At 50.0% G+C, this 12,254-nt stretch overlaps 4 protein-coding genes across 4 annotated transcripts; 2 read left to right on the top strand and 2 right to left on the bottom strand.

The window, feature by feature from the left end:
* Window positions 1–206: 206 nt before the first annotated feature.
* Window positions 207–1,095, bottom strand: MRS44_017165 (uncharacterized protein; the record flags this gene model as incomplete). The annotated part of the gene is made up of 3 exons (XM_065617654.1): window positions 207–733; window positions 808–847; window positions 892–1,095. 3 exons carry the CDS (start codon window positions 1,093–1,095, stop codon window positions 207–209), a joined length of 771 nt encoding a protein of 256 aa, XP_065473726.1.
* Window positions 1,096–4,617: 3,522 nt separating this feature from the next.
* Window positions 4,618–5,895, top strand: MRS44_017164 (uncharacterized protein; the record flags this gene model as incomplete). Its single annotated transcript, XM_065617653.1, has 1 exon — window positions 4,618–5,895. The coding sequence occupies one exon, from the start codon at window positions 4,618–4,620 to the stop codon at window positions 5,893–5,895; it is 1,278 nt and encodes a 425-aa protein (XP_065473725.1).
* A 1,436-nt stretch (window positions 5,896–7,331) lies between these two features.
* On the top strand, window positions 7,332–8,132 carry MRS44_017163 (uncharacterized protein; the record flags this gene model as incomplete). Its single annotated transcript, XM_065617652.1, has 1 exon — window positions 7,332–8,132. One exon carries the CDS (start codon window positions 7,332–7,334, stop codon window positions 8,130–8,132), a length of 801 nt encoding a protein of 266 aa, XP_065473724.1.
* A 1,057-nt stretch (window positions 8,133–9,189) lies between these two features.
* MRS44_017162 (uncharacterized protein) lies at window positions 9,190–10,755 on the bottom strand (the record flags this gene model as incomplete). The annotated part of the gene is made up of 3 exons (XM_065617651.1): window positions 9,190–9,984; window positions 10,050–10,251; window positions 10,301–10,755. 3 exons carry the CDS (start codon window positions 10,753–10,755, stop codon window positions 9,190–9,192), a joined length of 1,452 nt encoding a protein of 483 aa, XP_065473723.1.
* Window positions 10,756–12,254: the final 1,499 nt, after the last annotated feature.

Genomic DNA, 12,254 nt, shown 5'->3' with positions numbered 1-12,254 from the left:
GTACTTGGATTCGTATGGCCTATCGATGAATTCCCAAAAGACCTTATTGCTTAACCTCCAGAAATCGTGCAACTGTGAGTTAAGTAAATCTATCGGCAGTCAATGTTATTATAATCCCCGATATTTGCAAGCTGTTGGGTCCCTTGCATGTGCAATGTCAATATAATCGGACTGGGAGCTTCCCGTCTTTCCTGCCTCTTTCAATCTCAAGCCGACCAGCCACCGTCTATGGAATATACAGAACTGGTCGTGAATCCGCTCTCGTCACCCAGCAGATACGCAATGAGGGCTGCAATTTCCTGGGGCTTGCTGTACCTCTTGAACAGCTGAGGGAGATTTTCGGGCTCCAGGTTCACAGACTTGACCTTACCGACGGCCTCGTGCATCATGGGTGTGTCAACGCCACCACTATTTTCGGTTAACAGAAACACCTTGATCATACGCATCCAAGACCTACGGGCAAATAGCATTAACTCGAATCCCCTCGAAGCGACCTCCTTGGCAGCACACTTCGTCAGGCCTATAACGCCGTGTTTGGACGTGACGTATGGTGCTAGCGTTGCCGCGCCATGAAGACCGAGCGTGCTTGATATATTAACAATGCTGCCGGAATCCTCCATGGCGGGGATCTCGGCACGGAGGCAGTTAAACACTCCCGTCAGGTTAACGTCGAGCGCCTGCTGCCATTCCTCGTTCGTGAGTTCCGCGATGGCTTTCATAGAGCCGCTAATGCCTAAAAACGTCAGTTTGTTTTCCCACTTTACACCCATCATGCATGGCGGGGATCCATAGGCAACCAAGACGTACCAGCATTATTAACGCAGCCATCGATCCTACCGAACGACTCCTTAGTATTCTTTATCCAGCTATCCACAGCCTCCCCCTTCTCACATCCACAACCGCGTGCAGTACGCCGGTGCCAGGGAAGTCCTTAGCGATGTCCGCCTGTACCTTCTCCAGCTCCGGCTCCCGTACGTCGGCCAACGAGACTGTTGCGCCCCGCGCGGCGAGGTACCGGGCCGTCGCTAGGCCGATGCCGCGAGCAGCGCCCGTGATTATGATGACCTTCCCTGCAAATGGCTTCAGGTGCTCCATGGTCCGGCGATTGACAGCTGTATAAACTTTCTGGTCGACGGGAGTCTTTAATGCCGCGCTTCAGCAGACACGAGATGATTTGCCGCTGCTATGACGGATGTGACAGCGGCTCAACTACTTTTGTGTCTGTGAGGTCGAATACATGAATTACGGTAATAGCAATGATGATGTTAGGTAGTCGGGACTTGAGATGCAACTGTAGAGAGGAGAATGAGGAAGAGAAGAATAAGACTTCAGTTACTGGAGGAGAAGGGCTGTTTTATCGATGGGACTGAGGTGCTTAGACACCAATGATTTCCAGCAGAACATTCAGCTGCCAAATGTTGTCCCATTCACATCGTCTGGTCAAATCCCTGTCCCGCTTCATTCGGCACACGCTCCCAACCCAGACGCTCCTCTACCTCTCCACCCTGCCAGCAACAGAAAAGCAGATTAAGATCCAGACCTAAATGATTGATGTATCTAAGAGTCTTCCAGCAGGTTTGCGGGGATTCACATGCAGAACGCTTAGCAGGTGCCACGATAGAAAAGAAATCTTGTTCTGATCATACGACTGAAAGCTTCGTGGCTGGGAAAGTTAAATCAGCCACTTGGGAGTTCGTAATTGGCATCAGTCGAACTTCTCGCTCCCATGCCATCACATGCTATCACATGCCAGCAACATTCACTTGCCGCGAGTACATCCAAAATTACTGGAAACCTGGCGCAGATTTTGTTCAGGGTGCTCAACCGCCTCCTGCACACCTGCACTGACGATAGTCATCCACTCATGGTAGTACAGTGTGCCTAACTAAGCCAGCTAGATTTCTCAATATGCCCTGCTAGACAGTAGCAGGCGCAGGAGCCACATCAACGGGCTGGCCGTTTTCCGCATTTTTATGCCCATCAATGCCCTGGTCGTAGCCACGTGTCTGGGGATGCCGTCTTAAGTACGGGAATTATTAGTTCTAAAATCCAAATCACGTAATATCTAAACATTTTCCTAATGGAACTTACCTGGCGAGTTTTTTTGAGTGGTACTTGATGTCGTGGGTTACATCCTTGATCCTGATGTAAACAACAAAGACATATGCCCCCTAGAGACAGTTGTCGTCAATTTCTTACATTTATTCCATGATGGGAACGGATATGGCAATGGTACTTACGAGAATGCCACTCAGCAAGTGGACAAACCACGCGATGAATGAAAAGGCTAGGACCGTCCTCCATTGTGCGCATCCGGCCCCACCAATATTAACGGTTCCAATAGGGCCGACTCGCCAGAAACGACCCCAATAGTAGCCCCAGTAGTCGTAATACCAGCTTGAAGAACAGGTATGGCCACCAGTTATCTACTCAGTGTAGTCAATATGAGTCGAGGTCTTAGGTAAGGAATAATATAAGAGTAAGAGGGGGAGCTATACGTTCTGAAGGAGGCTATATGCCACGAGCCACATGATAAACATTACAAAGTCAAAAGGGAAGCTCAAAAAGAGAGCCTTAAATGGAGGGCAAAGGAAGATAGAGTAAACAATACCGATGCCCGCGACAACCATCGTATAGACGATGCGTCCATCAGCATTCGCCTGCCTGATGCTGATGAGGTAACAGAAGCGACAGAGGATTCCGAGGACAATCACAGCGCAAGCTAGTTCACCCAAACGGAGGACGACAGAGCAAACTTTATGTGCAGTACCGGTATGATCACCCTCGCGAGCCATTTCGGAGTAGAGCGGGAGTAGTTGGTGGGCAATAACAAGTAAGAGGTGTTATGGGGATGGTGGTCTGTTGGGTGTAGCTTGTCAATGCTCTGCCCGCTGTAGTAAGATGAGTGCGAGGGAAAAGGGGGAATTCCTTTGAATATATGTTTGTGGTGATTGATGTACTACTGCATCTATTGCAATGGCCTCGTCACGCAATTGCCGATGCTGGTGTGCCCGAAAGTTCAAGCCCTCGTGCCAAACAGCTGATGGGGCACAGGAAGCTGAATGTTATCTGGCACGTGAAATTGGCCGCCGTAGGCGGAGCTGAACTTTTAGTGAAAACCTTAAACCACCACGGGCTTACTACGTATGGCAATTAGGTACTGGCAGGTCGTAATCAATGAGCTTGTTTAAGCTTTGTTGTATCAGATGCATTGGTTTTAAGACCGCGCAGCTCTAAACTTACCATTAGATGCACCACCAACTAAGCTCTGATCTTCATCTCTGTTTTGAGTTCTATAATTAGCCAAATTGTGAAATCCATACAAGATTGCAAAGCGCATTACAACTCTAATAATCTGCACAATTCGGGCTGTGTTCCCCCATGGAGCGTGTGGAAGACGCGGAGAAGCATAGCTTACTGTTGAGACCGTATGACTAAGATGGTCCGATCTGCTGGTGGCCGGGATGTGGATACTATGTGAGGAGCTGTGCTCCTCTGAGACATATGTAACTTAGACATTTTAACATCACTGACAATTATTCGTTTCATCAGGTTATGAGCCCGGAGGGCACCATCTTCCTCCAACGGCAAAGCTGAGTGTTTTCTGTCTTCCTTTCCACTTTTCCTTGACAGCACAAGAAGTCGAAAGACTTCCTTCCACTGCGCATGCACATTCAGCTTACCTGGAGCTACCTCCTTCTTTAGATATTTCGTGGAGCTTGCAAATCAGCTGACAAGATATGTCTAGAGATATCTCCAGAAGGAGCCCTTGACCCCTCTGTCCAAGACACCGAATTTTAATCATCAATCCCAAATCACTGAGGGGCTCTCAGACTGCAGGCTGGCTGGCGAACTGGCAGACCTGGGCCAGCCCCTGAGTCTGTCAGTCTGGGATTGTTGAAGCTCCCAGTAGGGCGGTCTACGGTAGGACTGGTGGCCTAACTTCGAGCCGCGAGATGAATGGCATGACGCGAAACTCGCCCGTCAAGACGCGTGGCGTCCCGACAATGCTGTTCACAGTGCGAGGCGGAGCCAGCCAACAGCTGAAAAATCAGCCCACTCAGGCCGACACAGACCAAGACCACCTGAAAGTGGTCTGCCATACGGTCGAAATCAGATAATCGCCCCTTTCCCAGACAGCGGGAGTAATACAGTCAATCTTACTCCCTTGGAGGACGAATCAGACGACCTCGAGTCAATAAAGCCTTCTTCCAGCAGACATCGCCTAACGAAGACAAGAAGACTCCCCAAGCCTCGACATGAAACCTGTCGGAAAACTGGCTGCCCCCTCTGTACCTTGATCATCGGCCCCTCGGAAAATTCACCATGTCCCTTTCCAAGGAATCGCTCAACCTCGCTAGCAATTCAAGCGCCATTCCAAAGCTGGAGCAAACCAGCCAGTGGCTGACATGGAAGAGAGAAATGCTCGACCTACTGGACATGTGCGGATACGGAGACCTTTTGACCAGGAATGCTCAACCACCAACAGAAGGGAACGACCTCACAACACAGATTGAGGCCTAGAGGAGTCGTCAGGATCGAGCATGCGGCGCCATCCGAAGTCGGCTCGGATACAATGCCCGAGTGTTCACCACGGGGATACCAACGGCCCAGGGCATGATTAATCACCTTGAAACCCGGTATCGCCCCGTTGGAAGCGCCATCTTTCAAGAACTCGATCGAAGGTACCAAGAACTCACCCTAGACTCTTATGACTCGGTTATAGAATATGCAAACAAGCTTCGTCAGGTAAGGGCTGAACTCTTGGAGATGGATGAAATCTGCCAGATTGGGGAACCACACTTTGTCAACAAGTTCCTCTGCGGGCTTGGTCCAGACTATAAAGTCTTCCTCACTGCTTTCAATCAGAACCATAACATCCTTCCTATCAGAGATCCAAATAATCGCAACGTTATCCTCAAAGAGGCCATTACGTTCGAAACTGCTATCTTTGCCGCATCCCAAGAAGAGGACAGACAAAGAGGAGCCACTGCAAGGATTACACATAGAGCCATGGTGGCCCAGGATACTTCAGGTTGTGGACACTGTGGAAGAAAAGGACACAACAAGTCAACTTGCTGGAAACTTCACCCGGAACTTAGACGAGAGCATAAAAGGACGGCCCACGAGAGACGACAACGAAAAACGCAGAGACGAGAGAAGGAAAAGAAGAAGACGAATGATAAACCGGAATCTACTACGGCTGCGACTCCTGTATACATCCAGCCCGATCAAGCGAGACTGGCTCTTTGGCAAAATGACTTCCAAGGTCACCTTGGATTAATTGGCTCGTCATTCGGACTCTCTGGATCTCAGGCATCCCCCCAAGCTCGGGCCCTCAAACGGATCCATATCCTAGATAGTAGTGCCTCCTCACATATTTTCTGCCGCCATACAAACTTTACAGTTCTCCACAAGTACCAGGGATTCCCGATCAATAGCATTGCAAACGCAACAGTTATACCAGGAGGCCATGGAGCCTACACCCTCCGAGTGCAAGGACCCAAGGGGCCACAGAATATTACTCTCGACAACGCTCTCTACGTTCCGGAAGGATCCTCGAACCTATTATCCGTGTCAGCGCTGGAGAAGAAGGGTACAGAAGTTCTTTTCCGAAATGGGAAGGCAGTGGTCACAAACAAAGGAAAAGTCGTCCTCACTGCAACAAGGATCTCAGGCGTCTATGTGGTCGACGAAGCTAAGGAAGATCACTTTCAAACCGCGTTAGCCTCCTTTTCAGTGGGAGACCCTCGACTGCATCTTTGGCACGAACGACTCGCACACTTGGGACAGAGAAATATTACGAGACTGATGAGGATGTCTACTGGAATTCGACCGGATCAGTCTACATCAAATCCATGTGGAGCTTATGCACAAGGCAAACTCAAGGAATAGCCTCACGTTCGACCGATCAAGAAAGGAACTTACCCCCTAGAGTGCATTCATGCGGACATTACTAGGCCCTTCCAGGAAGTAGGAGTAGACGGGAGCCGGTACTAGGCCTGCTTTATTGATGACTTTACTCATATGTCCTGGGTATATCCAATCAAAAAGAAGTCAGAGTTCGAAGAATATTTCCAGCATCTATTAAAGCAGTTCGAAAGACCAGAAAGACGATGCCACTTCCTGCATCTCGATCAAGGAGGAGAAAATCAAAGCCACATCCTAATTATGTTCTATCGGGACAGAGGAATTCATCTCTCCTACACGGCGACGGAGCAACACGAACAAAATGGATTAGCAGAGGTTCTCAATCGAATCATCCTAGATAAACTCACGCCCACACTGATCAAATCTAGACTTACTTTGAAATGGTGGCCATACCTTCTCAAGGCAGTGAACCATATCCGAAATCTCTGCCCCACGGCAAGCATTTCCACCACTCCATACCAAGCCTGGTATAGAGATATTCCCGATCTCAGTCACTTGCGAGTACTTAGCTCACGAGGATAGGCTCTACTTCCATCCTCTAAACGAAAGAAGATACAATCCAGGAGTATTCCCTGTCAGCTTCTCGGCTATCAGGGTAGTACGAACTATATTCTCCTTGACGAAAGGGGCCAAGTCTTTGTGTCTAACAATATCGTCTTCTCTGAAAACATCAAAAGTATCGAACCAACACTCGACAATCTCACCCATCAGATAAGTGACCAGAGATCATCGCAACGGCGACGGGTAGACCGAGAACAGAACACCGACGTGGAAAATCCTCTCATTCTAGAACCGTCGCCCCTTCCGATCGCGTCAGGAGAGGCAAATAGAACCGAGGAGATTGGCCATAGAGAGACAACCTCGGATAAGTCCTCAGTAGGAGATCCAGGATAGGATCCGGACCAAGAGTCAACCAGATCGAGTATCCATATTGCCACAGACGAGCACGAAGTGCCACCAGAAGCAACAGAACGGCACGCAGAGTCTCGACTGCCCGAAAGATCGACCAGAGGACAGCTACCATCGAGATACATACTGGCCAGCACAAACTTCGCCCTCCTCGCAACGATTACAAGACAACTATACCTAGTTGCTCGCGACATCGACCAGTCAAAACCGAGAACCTTCAAGGAAGCCATTCAGGGTCCTCATAGAAGACTCTGGTGGGGAGGACTGAAGGATAAACACGGATCTCTAATCGAGAATAGTATCTAGACCCTAGTTACGCTCCCACCAGGACGTAAGGCCCTTCAAGGCAAATAGGTGTTCAAGCTCAAACGAGGGGAAAATGGGGAGGTTCTGCGGTACAAAGCCCGCTTTATCGTGAGGGGATTCAAAAAAGGGAAGGAATTGACTTCAACGAGACCTTCGCCTCTGTTGTCAAGCCGATGAGCTATAAGATGATCTTTGCCATTGCGGCGGCACTCGACTTAGAACTAGAACAAATGGATGTCAAGACAGCCTTCCTCTACGGCCTCGTAACTGAGGAGATATACATGGAACAACCCGAAGGATTCGACGATGGAAGTAGAAGAGTCTGCAAGCTCTTAAGAGCATTATATAGACTGAAGCAAGCTCCAAGAGTGTGGTACGAGACCCTCTCGACCTTCCTCGAGACACTCGGGTTCAAGCCTTTACTCTCAGACATAGGGATCTTCGTGAAAGGTCACACATTCATTGCGGTGTATGTGGACGATCTGCTTATCGCTGGACCCTCCAAGGACGAGATCGTAGCGGTCAAGCAAGCTCTATGCAACAAGTTCAAGATGACAGACCTGGGCCTATGCAAGTATTACCTAGGCATATCCTTGAGAAGAGACAGAGCGAACCGATCGATTTCCTTATCACAAACAACGTACCTAGAGAAAATACTTCGAGACTTTGGAATAGACCAATGCGCCCCTAATGCCACACCAGTCGCCACAAGCGAGTTCAGAGAGCCAGACCCCGACTATAAGGCAACTAATGAACTCAAGCAGTGGTATGCAAAGGCTATTGGATCCCTGATGTATCTCATGCTTGGGACGAGACCCGACATTGCCTTTGCCGTCTCCTTATGCAGTCGACACCTAGGAAACCCAACCAACGAACATCAGACGGCTATCAAGCGTATCTTTCGATATCTCAAGGGATCGCAAAATCTGGAACTGGTGTACCAAGGAAAGCTGCAACGTCTTCTCGGCTACACCGACTCGGATTAGGCGGGAGACCTGGAGACTCGAAAGTCAACGTCTGGATACGTGTTCAACCTTGGCACGGGCGCTATTAGCTGGAGCTCGAAGAGACAAAGGACTGTTGCCCTGTCCTCATGTGAAGCAGAATATATGGGGCAAACGGGAGCAGCAAAGGAAGCAGTCTGGTTGAGAAGCCTTCTCCAGGAACTATTAAAAGAATACAGGGAGGTCCCAGAACTAAAGACAACTGTGATCTTCGGAGACAACCAAGGAGCAATCGCAATGTCGAAGAATCCCCAGTTCCATGCAAGAACCAAGCATATTGATATTCAACATCATTACTGCAGGGAGAAGGTCAATGATGGAACCGTTGACTTCCAGTACATTCCAACAGGCAAGCAGGTCGCTGATGGGCTAACGAAGGCTTTGCCGAAGGATCGCTTCTTACTATTTCGAGAAGCATTGGGTCTCAAAGAACGACGTTTGTGAGGTGCAAAGATGGGCATGGATGGGAGACCTACCATGGACAGACAGGAGACCCACAGATCCAAGATTGCACTGAAGCGTGAGGAAGGTGCAAAGATGAGTTAAAGTGGGAGATCTTCTATGGATAGAAGAAGACCCATGAGTTCAAAATTGCACTGGACTGGGAAGAAGGTGCAAAGATGAGCTTGGAGGGAGATCTTCTGCGGACAGAAGAAGACCTACTGTCCCAAGATTGCATGAGGCTGTCAAGAATTTTCGAGTGCCTGGGTCGAGATGGCTCTTTCCCTGCAGTTTTCACCCACGAAGGTGTTTTTGGGGTTTTAACGAGGCTCGACAGGCGTGCACATCAAGTCCAACAGCAGCTCGAGTGGGAGTGTTGAGACCGTATGACTAAGATGGTCCGATCTGCTGGTGGCTGGGATGTGGATACTATAAGGAGCTATGCTCCTCTTAGACATATGTAACTTAGACCTTTCAAGAAGAACACATCATCTTCCACTCCCGCAATATTGTTTCATCACAAGCATATGGCTGCTAATTCAATTCCACGACCGCCGTACTGCCTGCCCATCCTTGCCTTTGCGAGGCTCCCGCAGCCCTAAACGTCAGCATCTCTTACTATCCCTTCCTCCGGGATGAGCAACGGGGGCACCTCAACTGGTCTCCGGCCGTTCCTATAGCTCCACAGACGGCTCAGATCCTTCACTTTGAATTGACCGTGAAACTCCCCCTTGACTGGAGAGCCGTAGACTTCCACGGGGGTCGAGATTTCTCCGGTGCCAAAGCCCTGCGTACCGGCCCAGCTAATCTCGAAGGCTTCCCGAGCATTAGACATAGCATCGCCCTCTTTGCCGATCTTAATGGCCTCCTCCATGAACTTGTTGTTCTCATCGGCCCCAGTATATTTGCCTGTCTTCGGGTCGAACCTGAGCGGAAACATGCCGTCGAGATAGTGTTGATTGAGCTGATGCCCACCGCTTCTGTCGGAGCGCGAGAACAACCGGCCGAGGAAGCGAGGGAGCTGCGGCGAGCCCATGGCGTTGGTAGCAAAATGAAGGATGCCCCATATGGCGACAAAGTCAGTGTTGTGGGCGTAGTGTTCGACGTGGCCAATGGCCCTATCCTTAGCGGCCGAGACGGAACGAGTCGAGGAGATTGAGGGTGACTTCTTGGAAGAGGCTGGAACCTGAACACTAATTCTGTTCTTGGATTCTCGAGGGCTGCTGACAGGTGACTTGTAGATGGTCTCTGTCATGATCGTGCCCATGGCGGACCAAGGGTTGAGCTGAGCTAGAGTTTGCGAGACGGCGTGGCGATGGGGGTTGTTGAAATGGTTCGCAGCACTACCAAAGGTATAGACCTCTAGTTTTCCTAACAGATCTTGGGGCAGTTCCTGAAGCAGCCAGTCGAGCACCAGACCACCCTCAATACCCCCTGGGAGTGCAAGATAAAGATGACCTTAGACTTGCTGGGGTTGTGTAATATGTCCTTGAGAATCTTGAAGCAGATTCGAATATCCGAATTCGCATATCCAAAGTTGCGTTGGATCAAGCACTCGACGATGTCAAAGATGAATCCTGAAGTCCGGTTGTGGATTCCCAAAAACGGGCGCCCGAAGGTAAGGGCCAGCCGGTTTAGGTTTTTCTTCATCCAGTGCTCGCTGCAATGGTGGTCAGAATCGTGATAGGCATTGGAGATAGAGGACATACCCAACACAGATGCCATTCAGGAATACCCACTGCTCGTGCTCATGTTCGGGCAGCGGCTTGGCATACCCTTCGTCTGAGCGATACGTATCATGCTTCCCATTGAGCAGCTGGCAGAGCCCCCAGTTTACTATCATGAAGGTAACGATGCCTGTTAAGACCATCCAAATGGGGAAGAGGATCGTGAAAGGCAGCGCCAGGATGAATAGAAGCTGCAGAACGGCGAGGATGAAGTGGATGAAGACGCATAAAAGGTTCTGGCGGGTAGGAGCTAGCTCATTGAACTCCTTAGGACCAAACGGATACAGCGGCCAGATTGCCCATGGCAGGGCCCAGATGTAGACGAAGAAGTAGTAGGCGTCCTTGGCAAGGAGCTTCCAGGGGAAGTCGGTATGGGAGTAGTCGATGACAAAGGCTTCCCCGACCTGGGAGCGGTAGAACTGGGTTTTCGCGTCCATGGTGATGCTTTGGAGGAACTAAGGAAGCAATAGGGCTCTGGCTATAAAGGGAGGGGTTTATAACGGCAGCAGGAGAAAGGGGTCAGAAGACACGATAAAAGGGAAGGGACGAAGCTTCGAGGACGAGGATGCGGAAAGAAGAAGCTGGCATCACGGGGCGTAGGTGAAGACGAATATTAACGCACAGGAATGAGCGAGAGTATGTGAGTTTGAGAAGGCGCTGTCACATGTGGACGACGCAACGAGGCTGGGGTGACGCGAGGTGAAGAGTGGGATTCAGTCTGGATGCCTGAAGGTGCGCCACAACGTATCATACCACATTGACGCCCTGCAAACTGTAAGCCGCTTTGTTGGCCTCGTGTAGACGCAAAAATTACACGCCCTAGCGATAGGAGGAGGATTGAGGCTTGGTGCCTTTGCCTTGGTGTTTGGGCGGGACTGGTAGTCATGGAGTTGGAGGTGAGGGCCCCAACCAACCAAACACGCCCATCAAGCAAGGAGTCTCGAACCTTCAGCCTGCATGGAGCTTCTGGCGCGAGTGAGCTGGAAATCTGACCACATCCTGACGTGAGATGGCTACAACCAGAATGTTATCTGACTTTGGGGGCGCAAGGCAATCCAACCCTCGGCACATCTGGTGTTGAAGAATAGTGTGCCTTGTATAAAGTTAGTGGAGATCAGAGATGGAGCAAGTGCACTAGTCGCGGAGGCGGGAGCTGACCCTAAGGCCTCTTAGTAGGCGAATCAATAAGGTTTGACAAAATCCAACAATACTGGCTTGTGCACAGGGTTCAAATCCACGGTGGTCAACAGGGGCGGTCAATAGGGGGGCGGGTCCCTGTCCTTCTAAAATTGGAAGGGGCCCGTCCTCCGCTGTCGGACGTCCCTGGGTGATCAATCTGACTTGACTAAATGTTCCATCTTGCATATCGGCAAATGTGGCCAGTAGCATATAGTTATACGTTCTTCTAAACCCAACAATTTTCAATTAAATCGAGGAGGTACTAATGCTGGACTACAATACAGCTGTCCTCCTGCTGCATGGCTGAGTACAAAGCTCTTGCTCATCAATATCCTGCTGTGCTATTTCCCAACGCTCACCCATGCCTCTTCTACTTGTAAATAATCGCCCATTTTCCGTCTCCTGAGCTACACGAGCTTCAATACGACCAGTCTCTACTTTATCCTAGTCTAAATAAGCCATCATCTCTTCTTCGGACCACTCCTTTAAGCCCGTCGAAGTGATACAGCATCTCCCCATCTGTTTATAATCAAGTCACTGGTTTTAGCTTGCTTTTAGGTATCCTAAGGATAGACGCATTGCTTTTCGGTACTGTCAACTACCTAGGGAGGTCCCCGGAGGCTGAGCCTTATACCAGGCATCTCTTGACGCAACGTATCTCTGGTAGATTGCCCGCGGATCGTCGTACCTCACATGCGGAGTTAAACTGGGCCTGGTGGGGGTGATGGTGCTGACGGCTTGCAGAGAGACGGCGTAG

The sequence above is a fragment of the Fusarium solani genome (genome assembly GCF_023522795.1).
Source record: "Fusarium solani strain SB1 chromosome Unknown bctg00000013, whole genome shotgun sequence".
NCBI lineage: Eukaryota > Fungi > Ascomycota > Sordariomycetes > Hypocreales > Nectriaceae > Fusarium > Fusarium solani.
Note: the sequence above shows the minus strand (reverse complement) of the source record. Positions and strands in the feature narration are given on the sequence as shown.